Below are 22,130 nucleotides of genomic sequence, written 5' to 3' on the forward strand. Positions count from 1 at the left end.
GGTGCCTGATACACTCGTCACAGACAATGGAGCAGAGTTTGCAGTCTTTGCTAGTTTCCACCATGTTGCCAGTAGCCCCTGTTACCTGCAAAGCAATGGGGAAGCAAAGCGTGCTGTAAGAACTGTGAAACCTTTGTTACAGAAGAATAAGGACCCTTACAAAGCACTTATGGCATACAGAGCAACTCCTCTCACTCATGGTGTATCACCAGTGCAGGTCCCGATGGGGCGCAACATCCAAATACCCCTTGCAGTATGTCCAAGCACCCTCAAACCAGCATGGCCAGACTTGAGAGATTTTGAGTTGAAAGACCAGGAGCTTAAAAGACAACAGGCAGAGGGATACAACAGAAGGCACAGAGCACGGGAGACAAAACCACTCCAGCCAGGTTAGAGAGTTTGAATAAAGAATGTACCACACACAGGAGTAGTCTCTGGTTCAGCAGGGACACCAAGATCATACATGGTCCAAACCACAACTGACAGTCTCCGAAGAAACCGTTCTCATTTGAGAGTGGTGCCTTCACCAGCTGGCAGTCATCCAGACTCTGGACTACACACCAGAGTGGGCAGAACAGTCAAGCACGTCAACAGACTGAACTTGTAGTTTAGTGTTGTGAGTATATACAGAGCAGAATAACCTCCATACCACAACAGAGAGGATCAGGCAGTCTACCCTACCTCTCAGTTAGGTTACGTGATTTAAAGGTCATAGGCAATGGTAGGAGATGAAACGTAGAATATCAACTTTATTGTCCAGAAGAACGACCCCAAAAAGCGAATTCAATTTTCCTAGTGTCTAATTTGCACCCTAAAATTGAATAAAACAGTTAAAATATACTGTTTTGCCCAGTTTCCGAAGGTTTGTTTACATCTCACTTATGTGCACTTTCACCACCAGGGGACAGTTGTCATGACATGAGTTAAGCCAAACAGACTGGGAGCAGTTCTGTGTTTACTTGCGAACCGAGCACACGTGTATGCACTTTAGTTGTGAGAGGTTGTGTAAAATGTCTGAAAGTGATAGCGATTTTGAAATTTCTGTGCGGAGTTTGCATGTTCTCCCCGTGTCCGCGTGGGTTTCCTCCGGGTGCTCCGGTTTACCCCACAGTCCAAAGACATGCAGGTTAGGTTAACTGGTGACACTAAATTGACCGTAGGTGTAAATGTGAGTGTGAATGGTTGTCTGTGTCTATGTGTCAGCCCTGAGATGACCTGGCGACTTGTCCAGGGTGTACCCCGCCTTTCGCCCGTAGTCAGCTGGGATAGGCTCCAGCTTGCCTGTGACCCTGTAGAAGGATAAAGCGGCTAGAGATAATGAGATGAGATAAGATTATGATAAATTCCTACTTTCATCGTAATACTAAATAAGAGCCTTTTTGAAGAATAATTAAACCACCCTCCCTAGTGGATATAGGTAACGATTACTTGACAGTGCACCGGTAGGCCACATTAGCCTGCCATCCACAGCATTATACTATTTATAGCCTACTCTAAGCAAGGAAATATCCCTTTGTCTCATTTCCACAATGACTGTACAGGATCCCTCAGGATTCTTGACTTGTCAACTCCAAGCAAAAATAAAAATGCTTACCTCCAATCTTTTCCTTTTTGCTTGAGCGTTGCTGGTCCGTTTCTTCTTTGACTGCTTGATTTTGTTTCACGCACACAATCCACTCTCTCTGCCTCTTCTCCTCTTCTGGAAAAAAGCCAACCCTCTGGCTTCATGCACACAATCCACTCTCTCCACCTCGTCTCCTCTTTCAGAAAAAGCCAACCCTCTGGCTTCATGCGCACAATCCACTCTCTCTGCCTCGTCTCCTCTTCCGGAAAAAAACAACCCTCTGGCTTCACACACACAATCCACTCTCTCTGCCTCATCTCCTCTTTCGGAAAAAGCCAATCCTCTCGCTCCGCCTCTTCTCCTCTTCCAGAAAAAGCCAATCCACTCTCTCTGCCTCTTATCCTCTCTTGGAAAAAGGTAAAAACTTCTTCCTGAAGCGGTCCCATTGTTACAGTTCACTGCACAACAATAAGGCGTGTTTTTTCTTTGGAAATTCCTGAACGCACGTCTGCACTCAAGCCGAACGGCAATGTAAGTAAATGGCAGTGGACTCAACTCAAGCAGTTTGTTTGGCTTAAATGATGTCACGCACCGAGTGGTCACGAAAATAGTCGAACAGAAATTTGCCACGATCCGCGCTAACTTATTTTAATTATTACTTATTAACAATACTTCTTGGGACCAGAAGAAAATTACAGAGGGTTTTTTTAACATATAAAGTTTCAAATGTGCATAAAATTAAAACCGTTGCATATGAGCTTTAATGTTGTTTAAGAAAAAGGAAAAGAAAAGAAAATGAGAAATGAAATATGTAAATGTGAAGTTTATTTTGACAAGTTTTCCAATGCTTATGTTTAGGCAGGTGTTTATGTGCCAACTGTGCCCCCTACCTTGTTTAGTTGAAATCAGCATTATACTTGATAAGCACATGATTTAAGTTTTCTTTAAAGAGCTGGAAAATATTAGTTTAAAAGGGGGAGATGTAGTGATAAGGTTTGAGATGTATCACGTGCACATGCGCGGGAGTTCAGAAAAAGATACCTAGTGTGAACCTAGTGCCTTGGTCTCTGGTCCATTTATTAAGGATATAGTACAACACAAAAACAGAAAACAATGATTTGTAAATAATCTTTGGCCTGTATTGCACTCAAAACAATATGACAGCACATTATTTGATCTTCTACCTCATGATTTTTATTGCTTTATCAAAATAAACACATTTTAATTTTGATTCTTGCAACACATTTCAATAAAAGTTGGAACGGTAAAGTATTTAACACTTTATAATGTTGCCATTCCTCCTCACAACACTTAAAAGATGTTTAGGGACTGAAGCCATAAAGTGATGAAGTTTTGCAGATGTTATTTTATTCCATTGTTTCTGCAAACAAGTCTTAAGGTGTGCAACAGTATGGGGTCATCGTTGTCATATTTTTCATTTCAAAATATGCCACACATTCTCTATTGGGGACCGAGGGGACAGGCACGCTCTTCTTCTGGAGCCATGCCTTTGTAATGTGTGTGCAGTATGTGGTTTTGCATTGTCTTGTTGAAATATCTCTAAATACACTATATGGCCAAAAGTATGTGGACATCTATCACACTCATATGTGCATGCTGAACAGCCCATTCCAGAGTTAGTTCCCCTTTACCATTATAATATCCTTTTCTGCAAAGGCATTCCACTAGATTTTGGAGCATGGTTATGGGGATTTGCCCACTCAGCCAGAAGAGCATTAGTGTGGTTGGTTATCAGCTGTCCAACATCTATAACTAACCTCCCCTTTATCTCCAATATCTTAGAAAAAGCTGTGGCACCGGTTATGCTCATGAAATGTGTCAGTCAGGATTTAGATCTCATCAGAACACAGAGACAACATGGGTTAAAGTAGTAAATGACTGTGGCAGTGAGGCTGTGATCAAGCGTTGGCTTTGAATGGCGAGGAGTCAATGTGATGAGTTGCACCTGTGTATAATTGTTAGGGTTTTGCTGGGATTCGAACCTGGTTCGTTGGTGTGATGATCCAGCAAACCCCCACTAGGCCACCAGGGGAATGACTCAAATGCAGAGGCGTGAGGCGGAAGTAGAAAAAGTAACAAAAGGTTTATTTATACTATGTACACTATATACAATCCAGGGCAAAACAAAAACAGAGTATAATTCAAAAAGAAAAAGGCAAAAATGCAAAAGCTCAGAAGATCCACAAAACACAGTACAAAGGAAACTGGAGATAAACATAACAGCACAAAGACTCCGTGACAAGAGGACTGAACTCAGGGGTATAAATACACAAACTAATTAAGGACACAGGTGAAGATAATTAGGACTAACAAGCAATTAACAAAAAAAAAAGACACAAAACACAGGAACAGTGGCGGCCTCTAGAGGCCAAAATAAATATGACACGAAAAGGAAATAACAGCGGCCTCTAGAGGCCAAAACAGTCCAAGTCCTAACAGGACCCCCCCCTCTAGGAGCGTCTCCTGACGTTCCCAGGGCGATCCGGATGGGCTGAATGGAAGTCCCGACACAGTTCTTTATCCAGGACATCCCGAGCAGGAACCCAGCAGCGCTCCTCAGGACCATAGCCCTCCCAGTCCACCAGATATTGCAACCCGCCGCGGACCCGGCGGGAGTCAAGCAGGCGATGCACAGTCGTAGGCCCGGTGCGGAGGAAGAACGGCGGCCCTGCTCTTGCTGAATACCTCCTTGAGATCCCAGTACTCTGTGGGAACTTGAGATAACTCGGTGAGATCAGGGGGCTCGGCAGGAGACACAGGAGAGCTAGAGAGCAGACGAGGCATGGCATGCAGGGCCCCATTCCACAACCTGGCTTGTTACCCAGTCTATGCGAGGGTTGTGGCGAGTAAGCCAAGGAAGGCCTAGAATAACTGGGAACTCAGGTGAAGGAATCAGGTGCAGGGATATTTCTTCCTTGTGACCTTGAGACTGGAGGAAGACTGGAGAAGTAACTTGAGTGACTCTTCCATCACCTAACGCTTGGCCATCGAGGGCAGACACAGACAGAGGGACTTCAAGAGGTGCAGTAGGTATATTGATGCTTTGGGCGAAGTGAATATCCATAAAGTTCCCAGCCGCCCCTGAGTCTATCAAAGCTTGACAAGAGTGGACAGACTCACCCCAGGAGATGGAGACCGGGATGTAGATTCCTTGGCCAGGGAGTCCGGGAGAGAGGGTAGGCCCCATCACAACCCTCCCTCGGCTGGACGGGGCGGTCCTTTTCCCAAGAGTTCGGGACATGATGCTCGGAAGTGACCAGGCTTGCCACAGTAGATGCAGCACTTGTCCCTCCTTCTGCGCTCCCTCTCAGATGCGGAGAGGCGAGTACGGCCCACTTGCATGGGTTCTGGACAGTCACTGAAGGAGGTAGACGGTCTCCAGGTAGAGGTAGGGAGGCTGGGGGGGCTCAAGGCTTGGTGGCGTTCTCTCATCCTGTTGTCCAGACGAATAGCATGTGAGATGAGGGTTTCGAGGTCACTTGGGCATCCAATAGAGGCCAGACCGTCCTTGATGGGGTCAGACAGACCATGGTGGAAGGCTGACACCAGGGCAGTCTCGTTCCATCCACTTACTGCTGCGAGTGTTCGGAACGAGATGGCGTAATCTGCGACGCTTCCTCCTTGCCGGATGGACATGAGCTTTCGGGCTGCGTCGGTACTGATGTCTGCCTGATCGAAGACCCGAAGCATCTCTTCAGAAAACAGCTGGAAATCAAAGCACTCAGGTCCCTGTCTTTGCCAGATAGCAGTAGCCCAGGCTCACGCCTTACCAGCTAATAAGGTGATCACAAAGGCAATCTTGCGGCGATCCGTAGTGTAGGTGGTAGGCTGAAGCTCAAAGGTGAGTTGACACTGGGTAAGGAACTCTCGGCACTCACTGTGCTTGCCGTCATACCTCTGTGGTGCAGGAAGGCTGGGTTCGCGAGGTGAAGAAGGCAGCATGGCAGGAGGCACTGGAGCAGGAGTGGGAGCTGGATCAGGAGCAGGAACTGGATCAGGAGATGCAGGCAGAGATGTCAGCTGTGCCAGGGTTTTCCCAATTTGCTGAAGCAGTTCCTCGTGGCGAGCAAGGGCCTCCCGTTGGCTGGTGAGCGTACGTCCATGAGCGTCCATGGTCGCTCCGAAGCGTGTCAAAGCTGCCATAATTCCCTGAAGGTTGGCCGGGTAGACAGTTGAAGCAGCCTCTGCTGAGTCGGTCATGACGGAGTCTTTCTGTTAGGGTTTTGCTGGGATTCGAACCTGGTTCGTTGGTGTGATGATCCAGCAAACCCCCACTAGGCCACCAGGGGAATGACTCAAATGCAGAGGCGTGAGGCGGAAGTAGAAAAAGTAACAAAAGGTTTATTTATACTATGTACACTATATACAATCCAGGGCAAAACAAAAAAACAAAAAGTATAATTCAAAAAGAAAAAGGCAAAAATGCAAAAGCTCAGAAGATCCACAAAACACAGTACAAAAGAAACTGGAGATAAACATAACAGCACAAAGACTCCGTGACAAGAGGACTGAACTCAGGGGTATAAATACACAAACTAATTAAGGACACAGGTGAAGATAATTAGGACTAACAAGCAATTAACAAAAAAAAACACAAAACACAGGAACAGTGGCGGCCTCTAGAGGCCAAAATAAATATGACACGAAAAGGAAATAACAGCGGCCTCTAGAGGCCAAAACAGTCCAAGTCCTAACAATAATGACAGGTTATCAGGTTAGAGGAAGAATTCTGCGATGTATTCTCGCCCCTACCTGGTTGCAATGACCTCACAGAGCACCACATCAAGACTCCCCCAGGGGTGCTGGTGCGCAGCTGCCTGTATCAACTCCCCGAGCACAACAAAAATGTGGTTCAGGATGAACTCAAGGATATACTTGATATGGGGGTAACTGAGGAGTCGCACAATGACTGGAGCATCCCCGTGGTCTTGGTTCCCAAGACCAACAGGTCAGTCTGGTTCTGTGTAGACTATAGAAACATCAACACAGTGTCTAAATTTGACAGATCTCCTTGACTCCATTATCCTGTGAGAAAACAGCCTTTTCTATTCCATTTGGTTCACACCAATTTGTCACCCTTCCTTTTGTGTTGTTTGGTGCCCCAGTAATGTTTCAGCATCTCATGGACCAAATCCTCCATCTTCACAATGTGTATGCTGCTGCCTATTTAGATGATATTATTATTTATAATAATGATTGACAGCAGCATTTACAACATCTAAGAGCTGTCCTGAGGGCGTGGAGGTGTGCTGGGCTCACAGCAAACCCAAAAAAGTGTGCAAATGGGTGGGTGGAAGTACGGCATCTGGGCTTCCACTTGAGTCATGGGCAGGTGCATCCCCAAATTGATAAGACTGCAGCAATTGCAGCCTGCCCAAATCATAAGACCAAAAAGGGGGTGAGGCAGTTCCTGGGGCTGGCTGGATATTATAGGTGGTTCATGCCTACCTTTTTGGACATCACCAGCCTACTGACTGGCCTCAAAAAGGGGGCACCAGATCTGAACCAGCAGGTAACATGATGAGTTATACCTGTGTCTAATTACTGGCTATCTATTAACATGTGTCTCTGTGTCTTTCAGATGGCCAGTAATGAGAGAGAGAGCTGCATCCCCCAACTTGTGTGTGTGTGTGTGTGTGTGTGTGTGTAGGCACCAAAAAGTGAACCATAAAAATAAAAGTCCACCTTAGATTGTAGCACCTGTCTCCAGTTCCTCATTATCCCACCTTAGGGAATTGTTACAATTGTTACTACTGGCCTCTGATCAAGGTTGCCTCTCCTTGCTTGTGTTGCTTGACTTTAATGTAGCCTTTGACACCACTGATCATACCATTCTCCTTGCTAGATGAGAAAATGTTGCTGGAGTTAAAGGAACAGCCCTCTCCTGGCACAGGTTTTATTTAACTGATTATTATCAGTTTGTTGATATAAATGGTTACTTTTCAATGCATATTAAGGTAAAGTTTAATATATCCCACAAGGTTAGTGACTTAGGCCCACTGTTTGTTTGTTTTTTTATATATGCTATCTCTGGGTAATATTATTTATAAACATGGTATTAGCTTCCAAGGTTATACTGATGACACAGTTGTATGTTCCACCAAAGCCCAAGTAGAGACACCAGCTTAATAAAATTGAGGAATGTGTAAAGAACATTAGACACTGGATGCGGGCGGCACAGTGGTGTAGTGGTTAGCGCTGTCACCTCACAGCAAGAAGGTCCGGGTTTGAGCCCTGTGGCTGGCAAGGGCCTTTCTGTGTGGAGTTTGCATGTTCTCCCCGTGTCCGCGTGGGTTTCCTCTGGGTGCTCCGGTTTCCCCCACAGTCCAAAGACATGCAGGTGAGGTTAACTGGTGACTCTAAATTGACCGTAGGTGTGAATGTGAGTGTGAATTGTTGTCTGTGTGTCAGCCCTGTGATGACCTGGCGACTTGTCCAGGGTGTACCCCGCCTTTCACCCATAGTCAGCTGGCATAGGCTCCAGCTTGTCTGTGACCCTGTAGAACAGGATAAAGTGGCTAGAGACAATGAGATGAGATGAGACACTGGATGCTTATTAACTTTCTTCTACTTAATTCTGACAAGACAGAACTACTTGTACTAGGACCACATGCAGCTAGAATTACGTTTTCTGATTGCATCGTAATTCTGGAAGGCCTTTCTATTTCTTCATGTGCAGCAGTACAAGGCCTTGGCGTGATCATTGACTCCAGTCTTTCATTGAAAACTCATGCAGATAATATTACAAGGCCACTTTTATTTAAAGCCTTCTTTTATCTCAGAAATATTGCTAAGATAAGAAGTATAAAGTCACTACACAATGCAGAAAAACTATTTCATGCATTTGTTACCTCTAGGTTGGAATATTATAATGCCTTACTGTCTGGATGGCCCAGTAGGTGCATAAACAAGCTCCAGTTAGTCCAAAAAGCAGCAAGAGCCCCTAAAACCAGAAGATCCAAGCACATCACCCCTATCTTATCCACACTACATTGGCTCCCAATCAAATTTCGCATTGATTATAAAATACTACTATTGACCTTTAAAGCACTAAATGGTCTCGTGCCACAGTACCTGAGCAAACTTCTGGTCTTTTGTGACCTGCCACACACCTACTTAGATCAAAAGGTGCAGGCTATTTGTTGGTATCTCAAATTGTGAAGGCATGGGGCAGACCCTTCTCTTACAAAGCCCCACAGTTATGGAACAACCTTCTAAGTAGTGTTCAGGACTCAGACACAGTTTCAGTGTTTAAGTCTAGGCTGAAAACCTATTTGTTTAGTCAAGCCTCTTGTTAATAGTTTTTTTAAATTAGGTAAAGAGACTGAGAGGTTGTGCGGGAGCGAGGCTGCGTGAGAGCGGGCTGAGAGGTTGAGCGGGAGCGAGGCTGCGCGAGAGCGGGCTGAGAGGTTGTGCGGGAGCAAGGCTGTGAGAGAGCGGGCTGAGAGTCTGCGCGGGAGCGAGGCTGTGCGAGAGTGGGCTGAGAGGCTGCGCGGGAGCGAGGCTGTGTGAGAGCGGGCTGAGAGGCTGCGCGGGAGTGGGCCGAGAGCTACCTGTGGGCTGCGTAACAACAACAAATGCAATGCCCCCGAAGAGAGCTCCTACAGTCGAGGAGATTGAGGACATCAAAAAATCCCTCGACTTTCTGGGTGAGGAAATTTCTGCTGTCAGGATGCAGCAGAAGACCATCCTGGACCTGGTGGAAGAGGTCAAAGTTCTGCAGCTGCAGAACACGGAGAAGGCAAAGAGGATCGCCTTTCTCGAGAACCAAGTGGAGGATCTGGAGCAATACACCCGGATAAATAACATCATTGTGACCGGACTGCAGATTAAACCCCGGTCATATGCTGGAGCAGTGGCGAGAGGAGACGGAGAGGAGCAGAATGAGGAGGATGCTAACTCTGGAGCAACAGGTGATAGCATCCCTGCACTCCAAAGGGATAGAGGTAAAAAGTACTAACATTGAAGCATGTCACCCTCTCCCATGGAGAAGCAACACAGACAAACCGGCTTTAATAATAAGATTTGCCAACAGAAAGTATAAAATGCAGCTGTTAAAGCAAGGGAGGAAACTGAAAGGCTCAGACGTTTTTTTAAATGAGCGCTTAACCAAAAAAAATGCAGACATTGCAAGAAAGGCGAGACTCCTGAGGAAACAGGGGAAAATCCAAAACACTTGGACACAAAACTGCAAAATATTCATAAAGCTGAAGGGATCTCCAGAAGAGGCCAAGATCCTGGTCATCCGAGATATTGGGGAACTGGACAAATTCTGAGGGAGCCAATCAAAGCAACTTACAATCATGACACAAGGACGGGACACTGGACACTGGACACAAGAACTGGACACTTTCCTTTATACTGAGCATAAAACACAAGATATGGAAAATAATATTGATCCAGAAAATAATCTTTTCAGTAACATCAATATCAGCTGCCGGTATTACACTGAAAATCAATACAATGCAACGATCAGAGAAGGAAATAAGATATCAAGTATTCATTTCAATACCAGAAATCTGTATCTCAATTTCCATAAAATGAAGGAATATCTCAGTCAGTTCAATACTCCATTCAATATAATAGCCATATCAGAAACTTGGATCAATGATGAGATGGGAGTAGATTTTGAGCTAAACGGGTATGAACTTAATTATATCAACAGAAAGAACAAAAGAGGAGGGGGAGTGGCAATATATGTTGATAATAGTTTGGAATATAAAATTAATAATAAAATGACGGTAGCTGTTGATGATTGGATGGAGTGTATTACAGTAGAAATATGTTGTGAAAAAATGAAAAATATAACGGTGAGCTGTTATACAGATCTCCTGGATCAAGCATAGAAGTTTTTATAGATTGGATGGAAAGTATGTTTATAAAATCAACACAGAAGGTCATGTACATCTGTGGTGATTTTAACATCGACCTCTTAAATCATAAGAAACATAAAATGACAGAAGAGTTCATTAACTCAATGTTCAGTATGGGACTGTATCCAACTATTACCAGACCAAGCAGGATCACTTCTCACAGCATCACTTTAATAGATAATATATTTACTATCCTGGAAAATAATACAGAGAGTGGACTACTATTAACAGACATCAGTGACCACCTACCTATTTTTAATGTATATTACTGTAATTATAGCAAGAAAAAGGATACTAAAAATTATAAAAATATAAGAGTGAAAACTGAAGAAACCATGATTGCACTAAAAAAATTACTTAATGATACAGGACTGGAATGTAGTTTATAAAGAAAAAGATATTGATAAAGCATATGAGGAATTTTTAATAATATTCAATGAACTATATAATAAAAATTGTCCTTTAACCTCCTAAGGCCCAAGCTGTTTTTTTACATGCATTTTTTTTATTTCTCTTTGCTATTTGGGCTTATTAGAACCTGATTAGAATAAAAACTCAGCATCATCTTTTGATAAGATGTACTTTTAGAGAAAAAGTATGTCCACATATGTGGATTCTTGTTCCGAATTTCCATAAAGTGCTGTCCACGCATGTGACTGCTGAGCCCTAGGAGGATAAAGAAATACAGTAATATACATAAATATACAAATAGTCCGTGGGTCACCAAGGGGCGGGCTACAAAATGCCTGCAAAAAGAAAAATATATTATACAGACAATTCTTAAAGCATCGAACTATAGCGGCAAAGGAAAAATATAAAAAATATATAAAAATAAATTAACTAATATTATGAGGATATGTAAGAAAGACTATTATAATAAATTAGTGGAGAAAAATAAAAACAATATAAAAGGTATATGGACTGTACCAAATGGTATTGTGAGAAATGGATCCAAAACTACAAATTACCTGGAGTACTACACTGAAAATGACAAGACCATAAATAATATGGAGGATGTGGTGAATGGTTTTAACCAATTCTTTGTAAATGTGGGACCAGATTTAGCGGCAAAAATAAAGGAACCCGAGACAACACAATGTGGGGACATAGAAGATATGGGGGACAGAAATCCAAGTACAATTTTTCTAACTGCAACTGATGATGAAGAAATTATGCAAATTGTAAGAAAATGTAAAAACAAAACCGCTGCAGACTGGAATGATATAGACATGTTAACAGTAAAGACAGTTATTGAGGGAATTGTGAAACCACTCACCCACATCTGCAATTTATCTTTTCAATCAGGTACATTTCCAGACAAAATGAAAATTGCAAAAGTGATACCATTCTTTAAAACCGGAGATAGACACCATTTCACAAACTACAGGCCTGTTTCTTTACTCCCCCAATTCTCCAAAATACTCAAACTTTTTTCAGATAGACTGGACAAATTCATTGAAAAACACAACCTCCTTACGGACAGACAATATGGATTCAGAACGGACAAATTAACATCGATGGCACTAATGGAACTAATAGAGGAAATCACAAACTGTATAGACAATTTAAAAAATAGCAATTGGAGTATTTGTGGACCTAAAAAAAGCATTCGATACCATTAATCACAGTATATTAAGTAAACTAGAAAAGTGTGGTGTTAGGGGAGTTGGATGGAGCTGGCTGTCAAGCTATTTAAGAAACAGGCAACAGTTTGTGCAGATAGGTGACCATAAATCTGATTTCATGAACATTACATGCGCGGTACCACAGGGGTCAATATTAGGTCCGAAATTATTCATATTATATATCAATGACATATGTAGAGTTTCACAAGTACTGAAATTTGTTTTGTTTGCAGATGACACCAATATTTTTTGTTCCGGTGAGAATTTACAGCAGACTTTGGAGACAATCACAACTGAAATAAATAAACTAGAACTATGGTTTGACAAAAATAAATTATCATTAAATCTAAGCAAAACAAAGATCATGTTGTTTGAGAGACACAAAATAGATTGTAATGTAGAATTGATAATAGACAATACTAAGATAGAAATGGTACAGGAAATTAAATTTCTTGTTGTGATTTTGGATCATAAAGTCTGCTGGAAACCTCATGGAGGATACATACGAGCAAAACTGGCAAAGTGCTCGGCAATTCTGTGGAAAACAAAACATATTCTTGATTGCAAATCTTTGCATACTCTATATTACTCGTTATTTTTGCCATATCTGACTTACTGTGTCGAAGTCTGGGGAAACACCTACAAAACCACTCTACAGCCGATATGTACAAATACAGAAAAGAGCAATAAGGACAATAAACAAAACAGGATACAGAGATCACACAAACTCACTATTCATAAAATCACACATGTTGAAATTTATGGATCTGATCAAATTCAGAACAGCACAAATAATGTACAAAGCAAGAAATAATCTATTGCCAAAAAATATACAAGGAATGTTTAGTGAGAGAGAGGGGGGATATAATCTAAGGGGAGACCTAAATTTTAAAAAACCAAAGGTTCGAACAAATATGAAAAGCATGTGCGTATCGAGCTGTGGGGTGACTTTATGGAACAGACTGGAGACAGAAATAAAACAAAGTGCAAATATAAATCTGTTTAAAAAAAGGTACAAAAACTATTTTTAAACAAGTATATGGAAGAGGAAGTATGTTAACGGAGGATGATGAGGTATAAATCTATAAATAGAATAGGGTTGATTGTTATATTAGAACTAACTTAGTATATGGTATATATGGTATATATTGATTTATGGGGATAGTTTATATATTTATATTTATATTTACAGGGATACATATGTAGAATATATTTATTTTTGTAATTATATATTTATAAGTGTATACATGTATATGGTATATAGTGTATATATATATATATTTTTGTAGTTATATATTTATATAGATATTTATGAAGTGTATATATGGTATGTAGTATATATTTATTTTTGTAATTATATATTTATATAGATATTTATGAAGTGTATATATGGTATGTAGTATATATTTATTTTTGTAATTATATATTTATATAGATATTCATGAAGTGTATATATGGTTTATATTTTTATAGGTGTATTAATGTAGTTTGGATTTTGGGGTAGTTAAAAAGGGGTGGGAAATTAAAAAAGTATTGTACTTCTTCCCACTCCTTTTTCGAACAATGTGCGGTGTTTTGTAATGTCTTAGCTCTTTATGTTATTTTATTTTATTTTTTTACATTTCTCGTTTTCTTTCTTTTGTATGTACAAATAGTTACATACATTTTTTATACATGTTCGAAATAAATAAATTCATTCATTAAAGGAGCAGATATGGACGGTTCTCGGGCACTCAAGTGTTTTGGTAAACTGGGATATATATGGATGCTTTCACCTCCCACTATCAGGCATTCACTCAGGTTTGCTGACAGTGGAGTGGCTGGCTGCTTTATATCCCAGGGTGCCCTCATGTCTATGTTACCTTCTGGTGCTCCCTTTACAGCTGTACAGCTTTACAGTGTACGCTATCACAGTTAGTCTTGCTGGAGTCCCTATTTGCACTCAGTGCACAATGAACACTGTTCTTAACCATTAGGTGATAGGGCATACCTAACAATCTCTCTCTCTCTCTCTCTCTCTCTCTCGCTCTCTCTGTCAAGTTACATATGTCCATCCTGATGATACCAGTGATGCTGATCTCTCCTGCTCTTCAGACCTACCTGATCCATCCTGATGTTCTACTTCTGGTTGGAGTTTTCATCACTTCACTCCTGTGGAGGATGGCCCCATATGGACAGTCTAAAGATACACTTTGAAGATGGCTCTGGAAACTTACAGTTTTGCTACGATGGCTTAGGACTACAGTTCACATGATATGCAGTTGTCATGAACAGTTTTGCACTCAAGTCACCATCAATGAACAGTTGGCTATATAGGACACACTTATAGAAGCAAGTTATTTATAATCACACTATCTGCTATCACCCAAATATGGGTTCCCTTTTGAGTCTGGTTCCTCTCAAGGTTTCTTCCTCATATCATCTTAGGGAGTTCTTCCTTACCACCTTTGCATCAGGCTTGCTCATTAGGGACACATTTATTCAGGATAAATTTATTAGTTCATATGTTTAAAATCTTAATTTTTCTGTAAAGTTGCTTTGTGACAATGTCTATTGTTAAAAGTGCTGTAGAAATAAATTGACTTGACATGACTTGGTTGGGGTTTGTGTGGTTCCAACTTTGCACCAACAGATTTGGGGGAAGGTCTACATATTGGTGTAATGGTCAGGTGTCCACATACTTTTGGCCATACAGTGTATCTCCATTTGCTAGCAACCTCAGTTCCACTAAGTAGCTACATAGTTATGAAGAAGCCAAATTATATTCAGTTGGCAAACCATCAAGGCAACTGCTAAGACTAAGGTGATCACATTAGTGAAATAAAAAGGGGTTGTCGTGGCTGGAGTTAATATCTATAGCTGCCAAGGTAGTCAATATTATCTGCAAAGGTTGTGTGACTGCAGATTTAATTGAAACTACTTGAGTGGAATTTGTCATGTTCCTGCTCATCTAGAATGAAGATGTAAAGTTACATCAGGCCTTTGTACCCATGATGCAGGTGATGGACTGCACTGTGTACTCCTGAAAAAGTAAAGAAGCTCATTTGTGCTTGACAAAGAATCTGTAGAATGAATAAATTTAAAATTAACCAAGTATAAGAACTGAGCTGTATAGGGTAAACAACTGAATCTGAAAAACAAAAGAACTCCAGCAAGCTCAAACAGCAAAATGAAAGAAGATAACATTAATAACCAGCAATACTGGCACACAGATTTAGTAACACAGCAGACTAAAGGTCTCTGGTCTTTAAGTCTGAATAGTTTTTGGTGAGGTTCCCTGTGATAGTCCAGAAAGTTCAGACAAACAAGTTCCTCCTCATTAAATCTTGTTTGAAAGCAGTTACAGACTATTGTGGCTTAATCATGGTTATACAGTGGATTTAGTCATGTCACAAGGTTTATTTATCAAAATGAATGGAAATTGTGGGTGTTGCCATCTCAGTATTGCTTGTTTTTAGTATGTCTACTTTGTTGACATGAAAGAAAAAAAAGTATTTTAACATATCAACAGCTGCTCGTTTCATGAATGCTCTACATTATAAACCTCATATAAACTCAACAGTGTGGTATATGTTTAATACTTTCAGATCAGGAATAGGTACATTTAAAACTCTGAAAGAGACAGAACTTTAGGGAAGAATATTAAGGAGCATAGAGTCAATTTTCATTGTTATGTACAGGAAACACAACATTCAGTGGTGCCTGAAAGTTTGTGAACCCTTTAGAATTTTCTATATTTCTGCATAAATATGACCTAAAACATCATCAGAGTTTCACACAAGTCCTAAAAGTAGATAAAGAGAACCAAGTTAAACAAATGAGACAAAAATATTATACTTGGTAATTTATTTATTGAGGAAAATGATCTAATATTACATCTGTGAGTGGCAAAAGTATGTGAACCTTTGCTTTCAATATCTGGTGTGACCACCTTGTGCAACAATAACTGCAATTAAACGTTTCCAGTAACTGTTGATCAGTCCTGCACATTGGCTTGGAGGAATTTTAGCCTGTTCCTCCATACAGAACAGCTTCAACTCTGGGATGTTGGTGGGTTTCCTCACATGAACTGCTCTCTTCAAGTCCTTCCACAACATTTTGATTGGATTAATCGAAATGTTGGCCATTCTAAAACATTAACTTTATTCTTCTTTAACCATTCTTTGGTAGAACGACTTGTGTGCTTAAGGTCGTTGTCTTGCTGCATAACCCACCTTCTCTTGAGATTCAGTTCATGGACAGATGTCCTGACATTTTCCTTTAGAATTTGTTGGTATAATTCAGAATTCATTGTTCCATCAATTATGGAAAGCTGTCCTGGCCCAGATGCAGTAAAACAGGCCCAAACCATGATACTACCACCACCATATTTCACAGATGGGATAAGGTTCTTATGCTGGAATGCAGTGTTTTCCTTTCTCCAAACATAACACTTCTCATTTAAACCAAAAAGTTCTATTTTGGTCTCATCCGTCCACAAAACATTTTTCCAATAGCCTTCTGGCTTGTCCATGTGATCTTTAGTGAACTACAGATGAGCAGCAATGTTCTTTTTGGAGAGCAGTGGCTTTCTCCTTGCAACCCTGCCATGCACACCATTGTTGTTCAGTGTTCTCCTGATGGTGGACTCATGAACATTAACATTAGCCAATGTGAGAGAGGCCTTCAGTTGCTTAGAAGTTACCCTGGGGTCCTTTGTGACCTCGCCAACTATTACACGCCTTGCTCTTGGAGTGATCTTTGTTGGTCGCCCACTCCTGGGGAGGGTAACAATGGTCTTGAATTTCCTCCATTTGTACACAATCTGTCTGACTGCGGACTGGTGGAGTCCAAACTCTTTAGAGATGGTTTTGTAACCTTTTCCAGCCTGATGAGCATCAACAATACTTTTTCTGAGGTCCTCAGAAAACTTCTTTGTTCATGCCATGATACACTTCCACAAACATGTGTTGTGAAGATCAGACTTTGATAGATCCCTGTTCTTTAAATAAAACAGGGTGCCCACTCACACCTGATTGTCATCCCATTGATTGAAAACACCTGACTCTAATTTCAACTTCAAATTAACTGCTAATCCTAGAGGTTCACATACTTTTGCCACTCACAGATCTGTAATATTGGATCATTTTCCTCAATAAATAAATGACCAAGTATAATATTTTTGTCTCATTTGTTTAACTGAGTTCTCTTTATCTACTTTTAGCACTTGTGTGAAAATCTGATGATGTTTTAGGTCATATTTATGCAGAAATACAGAAAATTCTAAAGGGTTCACAAACTTTCAAGCACCACTGTTCAGCAGGCTCCATCTACCACTGATTAAAAAAAACAGCTAATAACTTTCTTTTTTTAAATTTAAGATTCAACTACCATTCATCCTTACATTTACTGGTACCTTATTTTTATTTTACTTTTGATATTTTAAATGTGGTACTGTTTCTCTACTACAGTGTTTTGCAAAAGTATTCATTCCCCTTGGTGTTTTTCCTGTTTTGTTGCATTACAAGATGGAACTAAAATGGATTTTTGGAGAGTTAGCACCATTTGATTTAGACAACATGCCTACTACTTTAAATGTGAAAATTGTTGTTTTACTGTGACACAAACAATAATTAAGATGAAAAAAATACAGAAATTTGGAGTGTGCATAGGTATTCACCCCCTTTCATATGAAACCCCTAAATAAGAGCTGGTCCAATCAATTCACTTCATAAGTCACATAATTAGTTGATTAAGATCCACCTGTGTGCAATCAAAGTGTCACATGATCTGTAACATGATTGCTGTATAAATGAAAACCAAGGAGCACTCCAAACAGGTCAGAGACAAAGTTGTAGAGAAGTTTAGATCAGGGTTGGATGATAAAAAAAAAATATCCCAAACTTTGAATATCCCACGGAGCACCATTATAGCAAAATGGAAAGAATATGGCACCACTACAAACCTAACAAGAGAAGGCCACCCACCAAAATTCACAGACCAGGCAAGGAGGGCATTAATCAGAGATGCAACAAAGACACCAAAGATAACACTGAAGGAGCTGCAAAGATCCACAGTGGAGATGGGAGTATCTGTCCATAGGACCACTTTAAGCCGCACACTCCACAGAGCAGGGCTTTATGGAAGAGTGGCTAGAAAAAAGTAACTGTTTAAGAAAACACATTTGGAGTTTGCCCAACAGCATGTGGCAGACTCCCCAAACACATGGAAAAAGATTCTCTGGTCAAATGAGACTAAAATTGATCTCTTTGGCCATCATGAGAAAAGCCATGTGTGGTTCAAACCCAACACCCGAAGAACACCATTCCTACAGTGAAGCATGGTGGTGGCAGCATCATGCTGTGGGGATATTTTTCATCTGCAGGGACAGGAAAGCTGGTCAGGATTGAAGGAAAGATGGATGGCACTAAATACAGGACAATTCTGGAGGAAAACCTGCTTGAGTCAGCCCGAGGTTTGAGACTGGGATGAAGGTTCACATTCCAGCAGGACAATGACCCTAAACATACCACTAAAGCTACACTGGAGTGGTTTAAAGGGAAGCATTTAAATGTCTTGGAATGGCCTAATCAAAGCCCAGACCTCAATCCAATTGAGAATCTGTGGCATAACTTGAAGATTGCTGTACATCAACGCAACCCATCTAACTTGGAGTTGGAGCAGTTTTGCCTTGAGGAGTGAGCAAAAATCTAATAAAGCTAATAAAGAGACATACCCCAAAAGACTTACAGCTGTAATTGCAGCAAAAGGTGGCTCTACAAAGTATTGATTGGGGGGGTGAATACCTATGCACACTCCAGATTTCTGTTTTTCCATCTTAATTATTGTTTGTGTTACAATAATACAACAATTTTCACCTTTAAATTTGTATGCATGTTGTGTAAATCAAATGGTGCAAACCCCCCTCCCCCCAAAAAAAACCCTCCATTTTAATTCCAGGTTGTAATACGACAAAACAGGATAAATGTAAAGGGGAATGAATACTTTTGCAAGACACTGTATGTTTTTTTTTTTTTTTTTACTATTATTATCCGATTTTCTTTACTATTTTTTCTCTGCTGTTTTTTTTTTTTTTGCTTTTTGTTAACTCTACACAGTAAAGCACTTTGATCTGTCAACAAACTGTATGATATAAAATGACTGTGTAAATGATGAGGCTCAGTGGAGGACTAGTTGCTTTGCTGAAGATGTTGGATGCACACGTCTCTGCACATGCTGATAATGGTCAGATTTTTATTCTTGTCAGTTAGCTGCATTTGCCCCCTTATTATAACCTCACATCTGCCATGCAGCCAAACAAATGAAATAGAGGAGCCAGATGCAAAACAGATGAGACTCACAGAGATGCTGAATTCAGACAGCCATGTTTTAAATGCTACTGTGGTGACATTGGAGGCTGGCACTGGGGGTTAAAAAGTAATACAGGGCTCAGGTACACATACTGAACATGAATGATCTTTAATCAACATATAACTGTAATCATCGTACCAACACTGTTATTAGCTCTCCTGAATTTAGACTATAATCAGTCATATTTTCAGACATAATACAGGGTTAAAAAAATTGGCTAGTAAAACTGTTCAAGTATTAGTCTGCTATCACCTTAATAATTATGAGGTACATTCAAAAACAAAAGACCAGAGAAGAAAGTAAGTTTTACAGATATTTATGGTCATAAACTTAAAGCAGATACAGAGAACCTTTATTTTTAAATACATTTCTGAGTGGATAGTATCGCCATCCTTGACTCTCGTATGCTGCATAAATGGGAATTAAAAATATATATATTTTTGAGAGTTAAAATTGACCGCAAAGTTGGCATTTGAGCTGCCCCGCTGAGCTAGCCATGCCTGAGTGCGTGACATCACTGTGATAACCGGTTTTAAGGCCAAGGCCTTTTACAGCTATAGACCAAAGCCATATAAATAAAAATTTATGGTGAAAGTAAGAAATACCATTACCAACTTGCTCAACTAAGACTGATTTGACTTCACTGATTGTGGGTTGACTCTCATTAAAACAGAATAGGCATTATAACTTATGCAACATTAATGTACATGCATGCATTTTCACTGATAAAACGTAAATGGCTAATTAAATAAATCAGATGAACTGAGACAATCACATTCTGAAGCAAATTAAATAATCTTATTCCGGTAACTTAAACACACAATACAAGTTCTTCTTCGGTTGACCATTAGTATCGATGATATCAGTTGCGCAGTCTTCGTTGATGGGCACGAGCATGGCTAGTGAGGCCAATTCTGGAATAACACACTCTGGGACACTGAGGGCACTGGAATGATGTGGCAGGGCTTGCAGATGTGGAGGCTTTCCTGTGTTCTCTAGCGCCTAGGACTGTATCATGCCTAAACCATTCAAAGTTCATACAGGCCTCTTTTGTCTTGGCGCACCACTTGATTCTGTCTCTACCACAGGCTTCTAGGTCTTTGGCAGGGAGGTCACAGCATTTAAGGCTCTCCTTTATCTTGTCCTTGTAGTGCTTTTTAGGGCGTCCAAGATTTCTGTGGCCTTGTGACAATGCACCATAGAGGAGCTGTCGAGGAACTCTGCATGGGTCCATGCAGATGACGTGGCCTGTCCATCAGAGCTGAGCTTTCATGACCATGGCCTCGATACTGACTAGACCTGCCCTGTCGAGGACTTCTAGGTTGGCCACTCTGTCCTGCCATTTGATGCCCGTGATCGACCGCAGTGCTCTCATGTGGAAGCACTCAAGCTGCTTTATATATCTCTTGTATAGTGTCCATATCTCACATCCATACAAGAGGCTTGTGAGAGTGACTGCCTTGTAGACTTTGATCTTTGTAGACAGCTTGATGTTCTTATGGTTCAGCACACGGGTGCAAAGACGACCAGGGGACTGACTGGCATTGCTGATTCAAGAAGCAATTTCCTTGTCAAGACAGCCATCTGAAGAGATGGTGCTTCCAAGGTACTTGAAGTGCTCCACTGTTTTCAGCTGTGTGTCATCAATCGTGATGCAAGGAGGAGGGGCTGCACTACCTGGGAAAGGCTGGAAAAGGACTTCAGTTTTCCCTAGATTGATGGTCAGCCCAAAGAGACGAGAGGCTTCGGAAAACCTGCCAACAATTGTCTGGAGGTCAGACTCAGTGTGGGCCATTAGTGCACAGTCATCAGCAAAGAGTGCCTTGGTGATGAGTCTCTCAATGACTTTGGTTTTTGCATTCAGTCTGCGTAGGTCAAACAGGGATCCGTCCAGGCTGTACTTAAGGAAGACTCCTCGATCAAGATCACAAAGGGCATGATTCAGCATGCAAATGAAAAACAGGTTAAAGAGGACAGGAGCCAGGACACACCCCTGTTTGACTCTGTTAGAGATGTCAAATGGGGTAGAGGTATCACCACTGGCTAGGACTAGCTCAGTCATACCATCATGGAAGAGGAAGATGATCCTGATGAACTTGCTGGGACATCCAAGTTATCGAGGATGACCCAGAATGCTGTAGAGGTGTGTCAGCCAAGACAGCCCCACAACATCCAGAGACTCCATCTGCAACATCGCGTGGTGGTCAGGGACAGTGCCTCTGGAGTGGCAGACTGGGGTGGTGGTCCCTCTTTTTAAGAAAGGGGACCGGAGAGTGTGCTCCAATTATAGGGGAATCACACTTCTCAGCCTCCCAGGGAAGGTTTACTCCAGGGTACTGGAGAGGAGAATTCGGCCAATAGTCGAACCTCGGATCCAGGAGGAACAATGCGGTTTTCGTCTTGGTCACGGAACACTGGACCAGCTCTATACCCTTCATGGGGTGCTCGAGGGTTCATGGGAGTTTGCCCAAGCAGTCCACATGTGCTTTATGGATCTGGAGAAGGCATTCGACCGTGTCCCTCATGGTATTCTGTGGGGGGTGCTTCGGGAGTATGGGGTTCGGGGATATTTGCTAAGGGCTGTCCGGTCCCTGTATGAACGGAGCAGGAGTCTGGTTCGCGTTGCCGGCAGTAAGTCAGACCTGTTCTCAGTGCATGTTGGACTCCGGCAGGGCTGCCCTTTGTCACCAGTTCTGT

The 22,130-nt window shown here is 41.4% G+C and overlaps 1 protein-coding gene across 1 annotated transcript in view; it reads right to left on the minus strand.

Moving 5' to 3' along the window:
• Positions 1 to 20,667, minus strand: part of LOC132886233 (carcinoembryonic antigen-related cell adhesion molecule 2-like) — a 130,140-nt gene extending 109,473 nt beyond the window's left edge. The window contains exons 1-2 of the mRNA XM_060920797.1: positions 20,517 to 20,667; positions 19,358 to 19,485 (exon numbers count right to left, since the gene is read on the minus strand). Coding sequence (XP_060776780.1) covers positions 19,358 to 19,485; positions 20,517 to 20,667 — 279 coding nt within the window. The remainder of the gene's footprint in view (positions 1 to 19,357; positions 19,486 to 20,516) is intronic.
• Positions 20,668 to 22,130: the final 1,463 nt, after the last annotated feature.

Source organism: Neoarius graeffei, chromosome 5 (assembly GCF_027579695.1).
Source record: "Neoarius graeffei isolate fNeoGra1 chromosome 5, fNeoGra1.pri, whole genome shotgun sequence".
In the NCBI taxonomy this organism is placed as follows: Eukaryota; Metazoa; Chordata; class Actinopteri; order Siluriformes; family Ariidae; genus Neoarius; species Neoarius graeffei.